At 38.5% G+C, this 21,149-nt stretch overlaps 1 protein-coding gene across 1 annotated transcript; it reads right to left on the bottom strand.

Annotated features, from left to right (window-relative positions):
- Positions 1-1,959: 1,959 nt before the first annotated feature.
- On the bottom strand, positions 1,960-19,683 carry gabra6b (gamma-aminobutyric acid type A receptor subunit alpha6b). The gene is made up of 9 exons (XM_041051402.1): positions 19,595-19,683; positions 19,318-19,442; positions 18,819-18,886; positions 17,509-17,729; positions 16,798-16,880; positions 15,495-15,638; positions 14,946-15,098; positions 10,065-10,342; positions 1,960-2,220 (listed from the first exon to the last, which is right to left on the bottom strand). Exons 1-9 carry the CDS (start codon positions 19,681-19,683, stop codon positions 1,960-1,962), a joined length of 1,422 nt encoding a protein of 473 aa, XP_040907336.1.
- Positions 19,684-21,149: the final 1,466 nt, after the last annotated feature.

Raw genomic sequence — 21,149 nt, 5'->3', positions numbered from 1 at the left:
GTCTCAGTTTATCACGCATTTGAAAGACATCACTTGTGAAAATGACGTTAATGTGCCTCTTAGCCTTCATAATTCACCCCGACAACCACAGTCTTGTTTGCTGTTTCAAATCATGTTCTTTGTACTGTACGGTGTTTTGATTTATGTCATATGCCAGATTTGAGATATTTTTAGTGGTAGCCTAATTAGCATAGATTATAAAATGTAAATTAAAAACTTGCCTGACACATCGACACAACATGTGTAGCTTATTTAACTTTTGCACACTTCGTTTTTCACAAGAACTTGTTCTAAATACTGGAGGTCCTGAATTAGAATGTTAATGAGATACACCTGATAAAATCTGCTGGTGTCATGACAAATGATAACAGAAATATTTGCTAACCAGAAACTGCTCACAAGAAAATGCTTGTTATCTGAAAATCTTTTACATTTCTCTTTGCTAGTACTCTGGTCCAAACTGAAATATCGCCAATATTGGATGCCAGTAATTTTGATTGCAAAATATCAGCATCAGCAATTCACTGTGTTTAGTGCACATTAACAAATATTATCTTGGTACATTGCTACAATGGCAACCTCTGTAAACATTACCTGCTGATATTTTCAATGTTAGCATTCAGCTCAAAGCACCGTAATGCCTTGGCACAGTTTTACAGACAGCTATCGTGGTCGTACACTAGTGTAATCTACGACAAACAAAAAACTTTATAATGCTACTCAGATACACAATAGAAATTAGTTTGCATTTTCTTGCCATCATTAAGGCCATAGTTTACTGTGTGTAGAAAGCAGAGAGACCTACAGGCGATGAGTATTGCAGCCGGTTGGCACTGTAGAGTGCCAGATACATTGCAAAACATTGAATGACAAATACAGAGCCTGCCCGTGTTTCCTGGTGGTCTTGTTTTGCAATTACAACTCAACTACTGTATCAAACCCGTGACCACTCTTCAACTCTGCTGACACATTTGGAAAAAGCCACATGGTAAATAATTATAGCTGAAAGTGTAAGAACATTGTGTGGCTGATGAATAATATATGGGCTTTCAGGCTGGTAAACACATATATAAAAGAAATAAGCATATAATGGAGACAAATACATACTGTACACTCCCATACTACCCCCCATGATACACATAGACACACACATACATATATTAACAGACAAAAGAAGAGCTGATAAATAAATCCAAGTACAACTGTACCATGTAAACCTGTGAGACATACACTGTGTCTACCATATTTTCTAAGTATTGGCTCTGAATCTAAACATACAGTATAGACTCAATGTGCAGTCTGATAAACAGGATGTAATGTGGCCTTTTCTGGCCCAAAGTGCCTGTGAACAAACTGCAATATCATATATATTGCTTGCTTTCTACCTCTCCTTGAATGATTTTTTTTTTTTTTATATTAAATGATAAGAGACAAATGGATAGCTTCAGCAACATTTTATGAAGCCAGGCAGTTCATAAGCATCAGCACCAATGACGTCAGTAAGATTTGGAAACTTTCTCTTATTTCATGTAAACAATCCTTTAAATTCTCTTTCACTGGCCATGCAGTTGACCATTTAGTTTCATGTTTTAATTACCACAGTTACTGCTATTAAAAATGTTTTTAATGAGATTTAGTTGAGTTGAAAGAGCTGAAAAGTCTGGCCCTGTTTCATTGCCCTCAGTGGTCAGCAACCCATCTGCATCTACATGTCTAAACTAGTTCACATTTCCTATAGGAATAATGGGTTATCACACAAGTAGAGAACTTGTGCATATGTTATGCAGTAGCCTGGCTGAGGTTTTGATAGATTTATTCGAATAAATTATAGTCACTGTGGAGTTAGTTGCATAAGAATAGTCCCACCATCACTCTCTGACTTACGCAGTAAACACCACCCTGTGCTCCTTGTACAACAAAACGAATGCTGGAATTATTTGTAACAACCATGCCATCTGTTCACCTGGACATCTCCATGGTGTCCTTGGTGAGATAGACGATCCAGTAGACCAGGTTGAAGGCGCCAAATGAAAGGGGAAAGAGGATGCGGGAGTATTTATCGATGATGCTGGTGCCAGTCAGAACGTTGTTGGCTGGTACAGCTGAACCCTGCTGCAGGAAGGCTTGGGCATTGACAGGTGGGTTGGGAAATGTTTTGGCAGGGCGGTCAAACAGCAGAGTAGAGTTCATCCTCTTCTTCAGTACACTACTGGCATCCACCTTAGAGAGGCAAAGAGGAAAAGTATAGAAACTGTGAGAGGAAATTCACATTAAAGAGAATATTGCATGATGTAAAATATGGGTATTAATAATGAAACTGGTTCTGTGCTGTTGTACCCTAATGTTAGTGGCATATTTGCACAGCTGTGAGTTGATCAGTGCATGTGGGGAATGTGTGTGTCTGCAAAAAACTATGTCTAGAATACCAATGAGCACCACAGTAATTAAGCTCAACAAAGGAAATCAATGATGTTTTGCTGTAGATTTGATGTGATTTCAATCAGCCCGTTTCATGAAGATTGATGCAGTTGTGGGAAGCAAACAAAACATATTAAACAAAAGAGGCTCACAGTATTTTGACACATGGTTATCGCTATGCCTCATCAACTTTCAGTAAACCAGTGTGATCTCGGCACACGCTCCCTGCTCCAATACTTGTAAATCAGATACAGTATGTGTACAGAGGGAAAGGGAATGCGCATCTGGGAAATGGGTCAAGGAACAGTGTGTTGCCTGTAGGTAGAGTCAGGGAGTATCAGAGATGGGGACTAAAAGAGAGTGCAGTCCTTTTTTAAACCAAAGAAGTTGTATAAAATTTTATTCTGACAGTAGGCCCACAGAAATAGAACAGTCACGTCTTCATGGCTCCACTGATTCATGATGTAGCAGTCAGGAAATGAATGTTATGAACAATTAAAGAGAAACATAATCAAATATTTAGCATTTTGTCCTGTGAAGCCTTATGTTTGCAAGACTGTATTCTTGATAAGTTCTATTTCAGTACCACATTTTCAAACAAGAACCAAAACCAGTTCGTGATTCTGGAATAAATCATACTTTTGCAGAATAATGTTCTCTACAGTCATGACTTTGAAAAGATGTTTTCAAGTTTTAAGAAATAAACTCCCTATAGTTCACTGACCGGTCCAGCTTTGCTGTTGGATTTAGTGCACAGTGGATATTTTTCCAGGCTAGAATCTTGGAACAAAAACTGATCTTGTGAGATTTAGGTTGGATTTGTAAGGCTTCAGGATTACATGTTCCTCTACAGGTTGAGAAACTACTAAACTGTTACAATCCTCTGACTGAGGGGAACCCTTCCAAAAATGCAAGGGGGCCAATGTACAATAAGATAAGTCCTTGAGTTATTAATTTTACTAAACTTGAAATATTTGCAGATGTGCAGGTTTCATCCAACAGTAAATGTACAATTAAGAATTGCACGTAATGTTTATTAAGAGATTCATTTATGTTTTTAACAGTCTGACATTGCCTTGATGTTCATCTCCAAAGCAACCTCATCAGTCACTCTATCCTATAGAGTCTATAGCATTATCCATGTGCAATTCATTTGACCATTCAACACTGTGGATTTGATTATGTTCTTATTATTCCAATTCTGTCTGAAGATCTGACATCAGAAACATAACCATGGAAACATATAACAAAGAAAAAAATATTCATATAGTGCATTTCTGCTGAGTTTTTCCATATCCAAGGTGAAGGTCTAAGGATAGGGGGTCTTGTATTTTGTACAGATTGTAAAGCCCTCTGATAACATTTCATGACTTTGGCTTAACTTCACTATATATTACAGTTACAGACTCTTTCTGCCTCTCTGTGAAAGCATAAAACTGTAATCCATGGTATTCGTAAAACAGAAGATCATCCTTCACTGTGGTATAGTACAAAGTGTGACAAAGACAGAGAGAGAGAAAAAAAGGATGCTGCACTGTGATCAAAGAATTTAAAAATCCTTCAATTCTCTTCAGGCTTCATTACTGTGAGACATTTCTTTAAGGGACTGCAGTCTTCCCTAAAACAATCTTATCCATATTTCAGTCTTGACACACAAGGGTAAAAATGTAATGGAACGATATGAAAGGTATATAGGATAGAAGAAGGGATAAAAAACAATAGGTAAGGATTTGCAAAACCCTTTAGTAACATGACAGGGGGATTGGCTGTGAAAGGGAGTGGGTCCAGGTGATCTAACAGTTGTATCACTGCTCATTTGTAAGGCCAAGGCCTTGAGTTTTGAGGATTTACACTCAAACAGGAATTTGATCGTAAAGGTCTGTTTATTTTCTGCTGTAACTAAACCCCAGGCTGTAGCTTTAAATGTCAGCTACCTAACATTGTAATGGCTCCCTTTGAGGTAAAAGTTCATGATTTGAGTATACCTTGCATGCATTTCCTGTGTGGCAAATAATGTACACGGTGTACTGTATGTACATGCAGCTGATCTGATGTACAAGCTATTTTTGATAATGACAACATGGTTGCTTGGCTTCTTCATGGTCAAATCCCAGAGGGATCAGCTCCTCTTCTCTTTATCCACTGCTCTAGATTTCAATGGCGCTAGGAGGATGGGCACTGACTGATGGATATGTGGATGTTGTTTGGGTGTGAATATTTACATGTGTGCGTGGGGTGGGGGCAGGGGCCGGGGGCAACATGTGATTAACGTGTGTTTTATACTGTGTGCGTGAAATAAGGTTACACTGTGCACTATCAGTATGTGTGGCATGGGAGTAAGTGCATACAGGTTCATCCCTGTGGGTGTTGAGTGGGTGTATATACGCTTGTGGATGAGTATTAGGAGGCAGTACAGAAGGATATCTGTATGTAAATGTACTTTTTATAATGGTGTATTTGAAGCAAGGCAGTAAGTATCCTCAATATAACGGCTATGACACTCTGTTTTCATTGTTAAGGTTTAGAAAGTAACAGCATAAAAGTGGATATAGATTGGAGAATGCAAAGTACACGATCATCTTTTTGGTTTGTGTTTGTGTGTCATGGTATAAATTCACCACACGTGCAGCAAAAATGCAAATTAAGCAAGTTAACACAGACTACCGGTACTTGAGTAGCTGCAAGTAAAATGTTTTACAACATCCCTTTAATATTACGCTGCAGTCTTAACATCTACTGGGGAAAGGTTAATAGATTGTGGACTGGCATTCAAGAAAACAAGGCTTTGACTTTAAATCATGCTCTCCCCAGTTCCCAGTTATATAAGGTTACATTCCAACTTGATGAACTCATGAAAGTATTGCCACTAACTTGCTATGTGACTTGCTCCACAGGGAGCTATAAAGAAAAGCAATAAAGCTCTCAAAAAGTCTAACCCTGTTTTAGAAATCAGCAGACGATTTGGTCACATAGTGATCCCCAATTCCCCTTGGGGGAATAGTCAAAACAGATCACAAATGTCCAAGTGTCCAAGGTGAAAGTAATGTTCAAGACCAAATATTCGATTTAAACATTGATTTTGACCCAAGCAAACATTTTCCATTCCAAACAGACAGAAGACATCTGATTCTGAAAATAGCTTTTAAGATGAAAACTGCTGCTGGTTCACAGGAAGTTTGCGTTGGGAATGCCACGTATTCTCTGCTAGCAGCCAAGAACACACACACACACACACACACATTAGCAAATGGTTTGCACAATACTGACTGGTGACTAAAACACAAATAAGAATACATCAAAGACACCAAATGTGATGTTAAATGAAACTGACAATTTATCCAATCATGAAGGGGGATTCCTCAGTTTCACACTATTCCACTGACCTATGGTTGGTAAAGATAACACATTGAGAGATGTAGCAATGTGCCAGCAAAAGGTGGAGAAAAGGAAGGCTGCTTGCTAATGTAAACATGCAACAAAAAGATGGCATTGCAAACATTTTATGAGGAAGGAGCATTCAACACATTTGTTAGACCTCAGGAATGCTCTGTGTTTTCGTGAGAAATACATAAACATAAGATAAACAAATATTAACATAAACCTGTTTGCAAGAAAACTCAACCGTACTGTACCCTGTATGACACTTTTTGCTGTCAACATCCTTGCCTGAGCTTCAAAATCATAACACTCATTCAGTCTAATTATCAGGACACCGAGACGGCAGGACAAATGCTTGAAAATCAGAACTGTCCCAAATTAATCAGGATGTTTCTTCACCTAAGCAGTGATCACCAATCTTATGATTACCGGCACCTGTGGCTAGGCCTATAAATAAAGTTCCCTTCTTTCTATCACTCTCTCTTTTCCTTTATTTCCTCCTACGACTCTTAATTTCCTGCACCACGCACTGCACCACCTACTCACATACACCACCGACAATGAATGCAGCACCCTTTACACTCACTGATAAACACCCCCCTTCCCTTTTGTGTTTACAGCTGTATATTTGATTCATTAAATAAACCATTTAACTTATGCTGTTGTGAGGTTTCCATTCCTGTTTATGGTTTTACCCGACAGTCATAACAGGTTGTAGTGTTTTAAATCGTGACTGAGGGGTGGCTATTTCTATTCCCAGTGATACACCATTGTTTTTTTTCCCTTTTTCTAATGAAGAGTCTTCCCTCCTACATATTTGGTGAAAGCAGTCATTTTCCATGATGCATCCCTCCCACTCTCTCTTTCTGTCAGTGTAACTTTCTCTCATGCACACACACACACAAACAAACACACAAACACACACACACGCACACAAAACACAAAAACAAACCACACTGGCCCCTCACATCCATCTCTCCATCTTGTTCCACAAAAATGGACTGAGCCAGCTTTCTCAGCCCCCACTCCACGTCACTGTGGTGGCTGCCCTCCTTCTTGTGAGCCTGCAGTGATCTGCTGGATATTCCCTTAATCTATGGCTCTTACATAATCTGTAGCAACATCGTTCACAGAGCCACTGGCTGTCTCCTCGTGTCACTCTCTGTGGTTATCACACAGTTACAGGGCAGAATAGAGGACTAGGAGAGAGGGATGGATGATAGATATGCTGTGGATGGATGGATGGATGGATAAGACATTGTATAGAGTGATGAGTGAATTATATGGATGTGAGGGAAGTAATTGTTGCAGCTTACATGTGTGCATATATATACGTGCCTGTGTGTGTGTGTGTGTGCTGCAGATTATGTGTAGATGTGTGGGAATGTGAGGACAAGTGTGGATAAAGTGGAGATTGTGGTGTTTCAGCGTGTATATGTGGTCAGCACATTCAATCAAAAAGAGAGGGAGAGTAGCAAAAGAGGGGTGGTTAAGAGGTGTGTGTGTGTGTGTGTGTGTGGATGAGTGAGAGAGCCTGTGTGAAGAGAGAAAAGAAGGTTCACATGAAGAGCACAGCAGGGAGCTGGAGAGAAGAAGCAGAAAAAGAGGGATAATGTTAAATGTTGGTGCATTTTTGTGTGTGCGCATGAGGAGGAATAAATGGAACATTTATGTACATATGTGATATAAGCGAGATTATGATTTTCTCTAGGATGAGGCAGAGGATAAAAGGGAGGTTGTGTATATAATATACATTGTTTACATTGCACATGCTGCATGTGTGATTACAAATGGATGCAAATGGATGAACAGGAGGGAGAAGAGATAATGGAACATCAGAGCAAGTTAGAATGTAGCCAGAAATTCTACATGAGTAATATAAAAAGAATATAAACCTCTATGTGGATATAAAACCATTGAAACAGCTGTCTCTGACCTTCACCATTCAGACCAGTGCAACCAGTCAGCCTTAAAGCCACAAAGCAGTCTCATTCATCAAAAGCACTGAAAGACACTTTAAAAAAGATTTCAGTTCACAATGGAGAGAAGAAAACAAGTCACTCAGCAAAGTGACCTATCACCAATTCCTCAACTGAGAAATTCAACTGGCAGAGTGTCTGAATGGAAGCAAGATCTTATCAAAACAGAGAGTAAAGAACAGTGAACCAGAGAGTGAAAGTGGTTGGTACATGAAATCACAAAAATCGCATCAGATGAATGTAACTGTATGAGATTAATAAGATAAAAAGCTTTATAACCCTGCACGTCCCACAGCTCAGTTTACTACCTGCTACAAGACAGACAAACAAACAATAACTAACATGGTAACATACATCTGTCTTTAACAGCATATACAGTATATACATTATACATATACTGTATATACTGTATACAGCATATACAGTATATGTATAATGTATAAAATTAACACACATGGAGATTATGACATGAATGTACTTGTACAGACAGACTGGATGTACACCAGTACACAAGATATTACATTTCTTTATCCACTATTTTTCTTTTTATGCTTTTGCAACACAGATGTGTTTATGTGCCAATAAAGCAAATTAAAATGGAAAATGAATGGAACACTGAAAGTGAAATAGTTACATAAAGGCAAAGAGCTGAGAATGAGTCCAGAGAGAAAGAGAGACAAACAGAACAAGACAGACAGGAGGAGAAATAAACTCAAGCTTAGCAAGAGACCAGAACTGAGCAAGCCAAACCAGAGATGAAAGGCATGATCAGAAGAGAAGTAGTATTAGATATATGGAGAGATGACAGTGACAGAAAGTTTACATGTATACATCCAGAACACCACCCGCCACCTCATTATTGCAGGCTATACTGGCCATATTCTTTATTATTTTAGTTAACCTTTTGCATGAAATTTATGCAGATTGCATCAAAAAATCACATCCCTTCTCCTCTGAGTCATAACTCAATCAAACCAAAGTTAATAATAAGCCATAAAAATACAGCTGGAATCGCTGTACTCATGATTACAGTGCAACCAGTAATTTCATGTAAAAGATGATCATTCATGGTGCAATTTCACCAAAATCTAAAGAAATATAGTTAATCTTCACATCAGCCAGATGTGACTGATCCATACAGACAAAAAATGGTTCATTTGCTGGGATTAACTCATTTTTATGCATAAAGCATCTGCTGATACTAAAACCACCCTTTTCTACAAATGCGTCAATGCATTTTAATGTACAGGTGGTGCATAATTGCTGTGAGACCAGAAGTGTGGGTGGTTAGTTTACTAAAGTTTGTCTTGGTGCGCCTTTTAAATTTAGATATTTTAAGCTAGTAAGTTGTTTTGAAAACTACGTGAAGAAAATACATTGTATTACATGTTTGACAGAGATCAATAACGGAGAACAGCTCAGAAAACAAGTCGGAATAGCAAACTTTCTGCAACAGAGTTAAAAGCCCTGCGTAAAGTTCTTTAGCCATTCACTTTAAATTTGTGAGTGATTTGATGAAGAGAGGCATGTAATGAGGCCATGTGAAGCCTTTTTCCTTTCCTGTGCGTGCAGCATCATGTGATCCCATAATTTATCACAGCAGCTAAGTGCAGTTTATAAGGTCTGCATCTGCACACAATTCCAGTAACCCTACTACTGCCTAACCTATAAGACAAGTTGAAAGCATTTGTGTGTCCTGTCCTTGTGAGGTTAATGCTTTGTAATGACACATTTTCTTAAACCTTCTAAACAATATTATTTGCGTGAGCCTAAGCAGGATGGTGGTATATAGGAGCATTTCAGCTTGTAATTACACTGATGCATAGTTACAGTAGCTTGTTACTTTACACACAGAAGCATAATCTTTATCTGTCTTAAACAGTAACGTTTACAGATTTTGGATGAAGAAAAAAACATTTGCTTGGTACTCTGTGTTGATAGAGTTTGGATGTCTGAATTGGTAGCAGGAGAAAAAAAAATCAAATCAGTGCATTCCTGATTTTTGGATCATGTTTCCATTCTATCTGTCATCCTCTTAGGCTGATCAAGAAATTACATGGAGAATAGATATTAGTAACTGCTGCATTTTGTTAACAGCAAAATATACTTAAAGCTCAGATGTCAAAAACCAAAGTGAAGAAAGTCAATTTATATTTTGTAACAACCAGTTAAATATTTGAAGCTTTACCTGGTTCCCTGTCTTAATTACATAGGCTTCAAATCTTAAGTCACCACACCTTTACTGATGCATGCCAACACAACAGGTGTAAAACAGCAGGGCAGACTTACTGAGGAAACCTCTCCATCGTTCCCTGTGGATGCAGCTGGGGCTGCAGCTGCAGCCGCTGCCTCCTGAGCCGCCGCCTTCATAGCTGCTGCCTTCCGCATCTCCCGGTTAGCTTGCAGGGTGGAGAAGTAGTTGACAGCCGCAAACTCAATCAGGGCAGAGAAGACGAAGGCAAAGCAAACAGCAATAAACCAATCCATGGCTGTGGCATAAGAAACTTTGGGGAGGGAGTGACGAGCGCTGATACTGAGTGTTGTCATGGTCAAGACAGTGGTGATACCTGCATACAGGGGGGAAACAGGAGAGATTAATTGACTTGTATTTATTCTTGCTTTTACTGTTTTGGTATGCTGTGGCAGTGTGCTAGACAAAACTTATTGTTCTCTTAAAGGAATAACATTTTGCGAAGTACACTTATTTGCTTTATTGTAGAGTGTTAAGTGATCAAGTCAATACCACTCTCGTGTGTGCATTAAATGTAAGTCTAGGGCTGGGGGGTGGTTAGCCGAGCTTTGGATCAAAACTAAAAGCATGGGGAAACAGCTAGCCTGGCTCCCTCCAAATTTCACCAATATGACTACGATCTATACTCTATCTTTACTAAAATAACTCTCTGGAAAACCACAACTTGATGTTTTTACATTTCTGTTTGTGGGAGGATCCATCTAATAAGATATAACATGTAAATTAGTGAGCTTTAGAGGCACGAGTATGCACATGAAAGTTTGGACAGTGCCAAGGTAACTGTTTCTCCCTGCCAGAGTTTATGCTAAGTTAAGCTAATCGCTTCTTGGCTCTACCTTTATACTTAATGCACAGACATGAAAGTGGTATTGATCTTCTTATCTCATTCTCATTAAGGAAGTGAATAAGCATATTTCCCAAAATGCTTTCCTCCTGTGACCCCTTTATGATGGGGGATAGTGCTTGTATCTGTTCCAGTTAAGTCTCAAGTGTGTTGATGATAAATGTGTACCTGTAAGATTTTTTCTCTCATTTCTGAGAAATCAAAATATGACTCAAGGCTCAGGAACATTTGTCAGCCAATAACAATGTAGGGACATGATTATGAGAGGCCACTGAAGTCAGTTTGATTTCGACACACATACACTCCAGATGCATAAAAACAAACACGCACACACACAAATATAACGTTATACTCTAAATTAGAAAGAATCTTAAGTGTAAATTGCCACCATTCAGCCTGCAGACTGTTTTTTCTTCAAATACATATCTCCAATCTAACAGGTCTCAGCAAAGCTATTTTATCATTTAAGTGGCAAACAAAACTGCAGTATGTCTTTGAAAATTGCCATTTCAGCTCATTTAACAAAATATTACCATCTGGGAAAATAACGTCTGTGATCACTTCAGCATTGCAGAGATGATAGCAGTTGAAGCACTCATGTTTTCAGTATTTATTAAACCACAATGCTGCAGAGATTATACAAAGCTAGTTCCCAGCAAGGTTTTAGCATGTACCATAGTCAATCATTGACACATGCAGAAATTTATCAATACTAACTTTATATCAGCGTTTATGTTCCAAAGTACTGGTGTATTCCTACCATCAGTCCACTGAGAAGACACATTTTGATTTTCTAAAGCCTCATTTTGTCATTCATATTTGTAATAAAAATGCACAGAATGTGAGTAATGTGTAGAAAACTATGTGGAGCATTCCAAATAATGCAGTGACACGTTTGTTGTGGGTGTTCTATTGTGTGCTTACTCGTATCGTTTGATTATTTTAAGGGCTGAACCGGAATTTTCATGTCTACTCTTTCACTGAAATATGCACAGTGTAATTATTTGCAAACAGGCAAACATGGTAGGAATTAAGTGCAATTTTATATAACAAAATAATAAAAGGATGCCAATCCATCACAGTATGTACACAGCTGATTTTCCAGATGTTGGACACATGGCAGCAACTCTTTTTCATGGCATATAACTAGAATATCAGGCCATGTGGCATTTCAACTAAGTATAGGTTTGCCAAAAAGTCACTTCAGGGGATGCTAAGCTGTCCATAAGCAGACTAACCTGTGCCCCCACACTGATACACAAATAAAAGAGACCAAATATCTGTAAACATACTTCAGAAAACCATCCAGTACATACAAACAGACAAAAGCCACAAAACATTTGCTAATATTTGTTTATCTGTTAGTAAGTGTCTCATAATATGGTCTTCGGGTGAGATGACAGATAGATGAACAGACAGAATACATCTTTGATATCTTTGCCCCCTGAAGTGTGAATTCACTATGCTTCTTCACCTCTGGCCATGGCTATGAATTGAGGCACAGACTGCCAAGATCCCTTTAAACACAGCCCCAAAGTATAGAAAACTAAGAAAAACACTGTATAGATCTGAGGCCATTCATAACTTCTCTTGGATACTTGACAGTTTGAAATTAGTTTGTATCACACAAAAGGTCCGTGGCAGTTGCATTTTAGAGGCACCTTTGAAGTGTCAAACTATCAAAACATATGACAACAACAAATATGAAGTTCAGTTTTGCCACCAGAAAAACATCTGTTACTCAGTGGAGAAGGATTCTCTTATGTCTTTCTCAAATTCCATCCTTATTAAGTCAGATAAAGGTGCTGACAATGAACATCTCCTTTAATGGCCCATTAACAAAGTGCATATCTAATTCACTTTCATCAAGCTAAAGCAAGCAGGGAAAAAAGGGCCATTGAACACTGCTGTCCATGCTTTTACCAAATGTGCGCTGTAGTGGTGCACATTTCATTAGCAGCCTGGGATCTCAGGGGGGATTTAATGCACCTGATAATGTCTCAAAAGCATTTTCTACACACCACTTCACCAGTGAAAGGTAACAAGTCTCGAATACAACCTCCTCCAGTAGCCAACCAATGCTGACTGTCTCAAGCTCAAGCACAAGTTAAATGATTGCAAAGGGGAGGAGGGACATGTGATGAAAGCCTGTCAGGGTAGGAGGGAGAGGCATAAGAAAGAGAAAGAAAGAAAGAACAAGTGTAGGAGGGAGGGGGATGAAGTATAAAGACAGGATAGAAATTAAATGCTTGGGGCATTTATGTGCTTTTATAGGAAAAAAAGCAAGGTACAAATTAGGCCACACTCAATTAAGTCTGTGAGACTTGTGCTCAAGGGACTTTCAGCTCTTAGAGAGGGTTGTTGACAATCCAGCGCACAACATACAATGGCTTAATGTACTGTCAGGGTGGAGCACAACCATATAGCAACTTCTCTCCTCTTCTCTTCTCTTCTCTTCTCCCTCATTCTCAACTTTTTATCTCACATGCTCCAAAGCACCACAGCATTAATGAAACTTACTTAGATAATGGCTTTCTGACCATATCACTTGTTTTATACCAGAAAAAAATAAGACTATATATTGTAACTCAGAGTATTTTAAGAGCTCATAAGCAAGGCACTTTAAATTTAGAAACAAACCATATTGCAGTTAGAATATGAAGCTTGGCCTTTTGTAATGAAAAATCCACTATGTGCTATTAGATTTTTTTCTATATAACCTCTTCTAAGATACCCGGCGTGCCCTGCGATCACCCAAAGCTCCTATTCAACAACAGTCAATCCAGAGAATAAGCTGTTGTTTTTTTTTTATCGTATACCCAATATTGAGTGAAATGAAAACAGCAGGACGAGTGAGGTTAATGAGTTGCCACAGATGTGTTTTCCACATGGGGCCTCAACTTCCACGCTAACACTAATGATTGGGATCTATTCTCTGAAGAAGCACACAGGCTCGTTGGAGCGCTGGCTCGCTTCCAAAGACAAGCGCAGACCACAGAGCCATAATCTACAAGGGCCAGCAGTGTCACTCCGATCAGCTGCAGCTTGTTGAAATTTAAGGGGAATAGAAATTAAAAAGGAGAGAAATGTCTACACACTTTCCCACAACATCCCCATTTTTTTCCTCTTTGTTTTGTCTCAGTCTTTTTGTCTCTCTCGTTCCTCTCACTCTCTCTCTCTTTGTTCAGAGTCTCTCACCCTCTCTGCTCCCGAGGCTAGAGCTTGGTGGCAACTGTAGCGTGATGTAATGTGAGCAAGCGGAACCTGTGAGTGCTCGGAAGAGGGCCAAGTAAACATCCTCCCCCTCTTGGCCCTTGCATGACCAATTTCAAAAAGGACATTTATTCACAATTAATTCAGCTCCACCACAGTGGGGGAGGAATGGAGATAATGAAGAAAGGTTAAAACATGATGACTGTGTCTGTCTTTGTTTTCCAGCAGAAGATTGTATTTTGAGGAACAATCTGTGCAGTTTAAGCCAATCGTAGTGCAGTAAATGCAGAAAAGTATGCTTGCTTAAAGTTTGCAGAGCTGGAGTCACACTGGGGTTAAGCAGTGGGTGGTGAGTCAATAAATGCAGAAAAAAAATTTCATTTGAGTTTTAGATACTTGAAGAAAACAAAGTTGAGTTTTTAGAACTTGATATAAACTCTTGCAGCATGTGAAAGTAAGACTCATCAGAGGTGTTGGACACTACACTATAATAGATGGTGCTTTAGAGTCACAGCTTTAAAAATTCCTAAGTGTCTTGTTCTGTTCAGCGAATTAACCTTATTTACATCTTTCCCCACATTACAGTCCTCTTTTAAGTGATTGCAATCATGCAAAATGGCAACTGAGAAGACTGCTCTTTTCTACAAAAAGAGCCTCAATTAACTGCAAGACCTTTTTTGTTGCAGTTTTTGGCAGCTATAATGAGAATGGTCTTGAATTTTCTAAGCGATTCCATTCCAACAGTTATGTAATGTGCAGTGTGATTCTCCTCCCTTTTCACTTGAAAACTTTGAAAATGGGCTTGAAACTTAAATTCTTATTTAAACAACATATGAGTAACGTCAATTTAAAGAAATCTTACCAAACACAGTCCGAGCTGGAACTGATTCCTTGTTAATCCAGAAAGAGACTTGAGCCAGGATAACAGTCATAATACAGGGAATGTAAGTCTGAATCAGGAAGAATCCCATTTTCCTTTGTAGGTGGAAGTGGACGGTCATGATCACATATTCACCTGTGACAGTGAGCATCAAATCAGAAATTCAGTAACACAAGAGGGACTGACTTACAAAACACCTTTCCAAAAATATAATATGCCCATTTTGTGCAAAAAAGGTGATACTGATGATAATCAGTGTTTTGTTAGTCCTAACATTGCTAAAAACTTAAGTTTGTGCTTTCTTGCCAATCATTTTAATGTAATATCATATATTTTTATAGATACCTTATCTTAGAATAAAAGCCTTTATATCACATAAACTTAGTCGAACATGCCGTATAGTTTACATTCATTAAAAACATGTTGCACGTTTCAAAATCTGAAACCAGACATGGCTGTATATAGTATCATAACAGCTGCAGATCACACTCAAACATGTAGCTCCAAACTGTGAAAGGGTTCTTTGCTCACCTGTATTGGACTTTAGCCTCTCGCTTGACACTGTCTGACCGATGAGGTCGTACTGCAGTAAACTGGATGATTCCTGTGGCACCTCTACAGAAGAAAGAGGACCTTTCTTCCATGTGTACACAATCTCACTGATGGGGTAGGCATCTAGACAGGATGGATGATGAACGTTGTTAAAACTTGACATCCACCATTTCATAAAAGTGTTTTTTCTTTTCTTTTTTTCAAAAATATTTTACTGCTTACTGGCTTGTGGCTTTCAAATGTACTTCTGCACTCTCAAGAAACAAAACAAACAAAAAAAACCCTCAATAAACTGAAACATTATCCTTATCCTTGAGTTTACTAGTTATTTACTAGTATTATAAAAAATAGAAAATAATCAATTTTTTTTATCATTTCATAAACACTTTTTTGGCATGGTCATAAATGAGGAATCCCTGACATAGATTTTTTATTTTTATTTTTGCGAACACTTCACTGTACAGCCCACTTTTAACTGTGTGTAATTAAAGAGGAAATAGGGAGAACAGTCACATATTATATTACAGCCTGCATAACTTATTCTTACCATGTAATTAGAAGAATTCAAATAATAATTACTAGGTTCCTCATTGAACATTAAAGATTAGCTATGTTTGATACACTTTCATCTGTTATATTATTACATTCCTTGATTATAATTTTTTCCTCTTCGGATGAGGGTTGGGGTTTGGGTTAAATAGACAGAAACCTTCCATGCACTTCTATGCACTTGGGAGAGTTGTGTGTGTTTTCTACACCTTTTATGACCTGCTGCAGAGTTAGACAAATATGCATGCTAGGGACAAAATTTCAAACATATTGAACTATTTCTCAGCTTGTCCTTATTCCAAATCCTGCAGTGAAGTCTAAGACATGATACTAAATCCTTGCAGCGTGTGTAATTACCCTCCCTTCTTGTATATCATATTTTCTCCTACACACTGCGATAACGTTTCTTAATGAACAAAACTACACCATACATTTTATACTACACAGTAATGATAAGGTATGTGGGCTGCAATATAAAGTGTGACTGCTATCCACCTTTTACTCTTTAATTACACAGTATAAAAAGGGTTGTGAACACCTTATTTCGCAAACTTCACTTTTGTTTCCCAGTTTTCTTACTGTTCTGCTGATGTGGCTAGTGTATGTGACATTTCTAATTAAAGTCTTTGAATGTATCCTGTCTGACACTCAGTTACTCAGTGACAGAATGGCCATTTGAGAGTGACACCATCTGTCAGACCAGTGAGGCTTAACAAAAAAAAAAAAAACTCACAACTCCCAAACTTGAGCGGGCAGGCATGGCCGTCCATCGGGAAGTTCATCAGACGCATGGGGCACTCTGCATTTATAGTTAGTCTGTCAGAAAAGAGACAAGTTGAAAGACATGTTTGATTTATATTTGATACAATGTTCCTGGGTAAGAAATGACTACTGTTTTAAGCTGGATCCAGTCACTGTAGTGCCATGCAGTACAATGACTGACACATAAATCAAAACAAACAAACAAATATTTTTGATGTAATGTGGGTGGGTGAACTCGGTAAAGATTAATGCGTAATGGTATTTCTTGGTATATTTTTGCAATACATCACATCCTGTGGGAGAGAAAACTCTGAATGTACCTGCAAGTTAAGAATATGGATTCAAAAAAGTTCTTGGACTTAATCAAATGTTTTAAAGTTTATCCATTTAAATTTTTTAAATTAATTTAAAAATCTGTTTCTATGCCATCAGTAGCTCTTGGGGCATTTTTTTCCTCTTACATATGTCCTTTTGGAAGAAAGCTGGAGTCATGTTTGTTTGAATTGCTTTCCAGGCGTGTTTTCAGTATCAGATGGCACACATCTTGTTTTTGGAATGGCACTCCTCATTTCTTTTCATGTCTGTGCATATTCTTGGATGCTTGTTTGTTTGATTAGCTTTCCAGGTCTGTGCTCTATTCCGGTCTTGGCTTGGTTTGGAGCTCACTGTCCAGCACTGTTACCTCATGGTGTAGAGGATAGTTCCGTTCTGCATGATGCGGAACAGCTTGTTGGGGGTGGTCATGTTGTGAGAAATCGACCTCTTGCCATTCCGGAAAAAGGTGTCCGGCGTCCAGATCTTGCTGACCATCAGGTTGTTGAGCCGCAGGATCTCAATGGGGCCCTCGAATTTCAGCCGTTCGTCGATCCATGTCTGACGAAAGAACACGTCCATGGTGTATTCCTGGACGGGGGTTAGAGTATGGGTTAAGGATTTATTTACTACTATTACAGCCACTCCTACTACTGGTGCTGCTTCTGCTCCTACCGCTACTATCTCCACTACCCCTAGAGAGAATGGCAGATGGGTTTGTGAGCCATGGTTTCTTTGGAACCTGCTGGATAGAACACTGGCAATGTGATGAGTTTTTTTTCTGGACTATTCTATTTTTGCTGCCTACTAATGGCATTTAAATGATAGTTTTGCAGTTTTATCTATAAATTTTATTTTAATGGAGTTAATATGGGATGTTTGGACACTAACAAGCCTATGTGGGACACAGATACACTGTAACCTCCTCAAAATATCCCCTTTATAATGTATATTAAATGCCTTCAAAAGACACTGACAAGACAATTTAAACTGATGCCAAAACATAAAATATCTTTATCTTCAGTGTTATGAGGTTATCTTATCTTTTATCCAGTTTTTTCATGGACTATCATTTCTGGAGATGAAATTACTTAATTAACTGATTAATGATGAATTCATTAAATATGAATATAGATTATTTCATCTACAGAGTGAGCATGAAGTCCATCCTGGATGCTTTTAGGCCAAGTGGATGGCCTTGCTGCTCCAAAGAGCCTTTAACATGCCTTTCTACAGGACTGTCACCAGCATATCACATGGCAGTTCAAGTAGGCTTTAGATGCAGGGGAATAGTATCTAAAGCCTAAAGCCTAAACAGTGTAGAGTACAACAGGCATACAGTGCTCAGCCTATCCCATGACAGGAGTAGCCAGCCTATCCCATCCCAACATCAGCCAGATCTCTCTCTCTCTCCTCTCTGACGGGGGGATTGTCAACCAGATTAAAATCCTAAGCTGCACTAATGACATCCTGCCCAAATGCTGGAATAATGAAGGCTGGGAGAACCACGACTTGAAGCTATATGCACAGTTATGGGGAAAACTGTACATATTATCTTGTGTTCATACAGTGACACTGACTTTGTTAACAATTGGTGACAGAAATGTGTATTATATGTATGCAGTTAAGTAGCCTGTGTATCCTGTTTGTGTGTTTCAGCAGTCAGTATGGTTTACATACCATCTCAACATCTGAAACAGGTCCAAAGCTGGTGACAAAGATGTCAGTTTTAACCTCCGTAACCGGACCTACAGCAGAAGGATAAGTAGTTGCTGTGACACAGACACAAATAACACCTTTGGGTCTGACATTTTAACGTTTTCCAAAATATAAAGCAGTTAAAAGTAAACCTGTATTTAATGTATATCCCATTCACAGAGCAAAATGGCCACTGAAAATCAAATTCCTCTAAATAACAAAAACGAACATGAAATTGATTCTAAGTTGATCCTCAAACTCAGTTTCCAGTTGTTCGCTGGTAATTTTGTCATTATTGTGTAAAAGAAAAAACACGGTAATATTTATCCAGTACAGCTGAAGGACTAATTGAAAAGGAGGCGCACACACAACTACTGGAGTAAAACTTTATCTCCTGAGGAAAGGATGATCGATCCAATCATCTATGACATTTATGAAACAATATCATATGAAATGTAATATGACACAGTCATTAGCATACCTCCAAATCCAGGTCGTAGCCTGTTGTCATAGCCATCCAGTAATCTATCCAGTATACGCGTGATGTTATCCAAATAGATACTGGTCTCACTGTGTTGATTTCCCCAAACACTGCTCGCACTGTAACTAAAGTACATATGCACTAATCAAAAAAATTATTTCAACCGATAAAAGACAATTGAAAATACAGAGTTTTTCAAACGCACATCCATCCACAGTCTCTGGTTGCCGTGCGTAAAAGTGGGAGAACATGCAGAGAAAAGAGTTGTCATACTCACCAAGACAGAAATAAGCAGGTTAAAATGAAAGCCATGCCTCGCAAACACCCCACAACAAGAAATCCCTGGTCAACTTTTAAAATCAGCATATTCCATCATTTAACGGCATGATTAAACGCGAGTCAGGTCTTCTTTGAGTTGTGAACCGTGCGAGGATATCGCGCCAGTCCAGCACGACTTGACTTCCCCTCTAGTGCGGTTGCGCCCGCCTCAGCCTGAATCGCTCAGTTGGAAAAACCTGAAGAGTTTTTAAGAGAGTGAAGAGGAGGGACGAGGGGGGGCATTAACATTAACCGAACAAGGCATTTTACAAGAAATGCGCTGGTCTCAAGTGCAAGTTGGATGTTTAGAAAATGTTTGGGTGAAATTAATGACGGTTATTGTGCTTATTTGATCCAGAAGCTTTGAAGAGAAAAGCGATGAAGATAAATAAAAACAGAGCGGGGAGGGAGAATTAGAGGAAGAAGCCTGCACAATTACAGTACTGTCATATCAATGAACAGTATACCCAGGGACCTTTTGTACGCAGTATAATTTTTAAATGATTTCATTTTGCTACCGCCTTCTTCTGCCTTTGTTACCTGTGTGAGTGCGTGTGTGAGAGAGAAAGTGCGAAACTACAGGGCTTGGCCATGCAAAGACAGAAAATTGCTACTAGAGATAAAACATGATGAACTGTGATTCATATAGTGGTTGGGTGGTTGAGTGGAGTGGGTGGTAGATACATTTAGTGCAACTTCAAATTCACAATATCCATAGACCAAGCGCAAGGGGAAAATACAACACTGTCAAAGCCAGCTATTCCTACTGGGCTGACATGAGTTTATTTCTGTTGCACAAACATAATTCAAGAAATTGCATCATTTTCACGGGTGCTCAGTGAAGTTGAGCTTGCAGAAGCACATCAAGCAGGGTGCACAACCATCAACTAATGGGCTATAGCACAGAGGCTAAAGAGAAAAGCAAATGTTATACCTCGGTGGTCAAGTGCAAACGTGGAAATTTACACACTTTTTATTTATTTTAGTTTAAAGGTTGGATGAAAAAATTAAATCAGGGCTCTATTCAATATGATTATCGTTTGAACAAAAAGCTGGTGAACAAATAAGAAACCCAGCACAGTGTGGGATGGATCTTTTGACTGTGCTACCATTTATGACTTAAATGACTTAAAAACATAATTATAACTCTTGCTCTGAACATAATTTACTATACCCTAACTTAACCTTTAAACTAAAAAAAGAATTCCTGCAATAGAAAAAAAAAAAAATCTGATTCAGTGTTTTCTGACGTTCCAATTTCAGCGAGTGTCTTCATTTTATGTCTCCACTGAACAATAAACTAGAATACTTCATCCCAGTACAGCATTACTTTTTCATTATAAGTGGTATCATAGTCATGTTATCAATAATTCATGTGAAGGGAGAAAAATATAGCATATTCTTCTGACAGCATTAAAATGTGGAGACTGATTAAGTAACATAATCCTTCAACTCTGGTCTCTTTGTACTCAAAAGACAAGTTATATAATGATCTCAAAATATGATTTATATCA

The sequence above is a fragment of the Toxotes jaculatrix genome, chromosome 12 (assembly GCF_017976425.1).
Source record: "Toxotes jaculatrix isolate fToxJac2 chromosome 12, fToxJac2.pri, whole genome shotgun sequence".
Taxonomy (NCBI): Eukaryota; Metazoa; Chordata; class Actinopteri; family Toxotidae; genus Toxotes; species Toxotes jaculatrix.
Note: the sequence above shows the minus strand (reverse complement) of the source record. Positions and strands in the feature narration are given on the sequence as shown.

Bases quoted from the DNA above. Each gene is read 5' to 3' on its own strand.
- gabra6b (XM_041051402.1), bottom strand. From the start codon at position 19,683: ATGCTGATTTTAAAAGTTGACCAGGGATTTCTTGTTGTGGGGTGTTTG. The intron at 15,639-16,797 runs GTGAGTTTTTTT...CATCCTGTCTAG, and splicing joins CCCGCTCAAGTTTGGGAGTT to ATGCCTACCCCATCAGTGAG. The intron at 15,099-15,494 runs GTGAGCAAAGAA...TCACTGTCACAG, and splicing joins GAGGCTAAAGTCCAATACAG to GTGAATATGTGATCATGACC.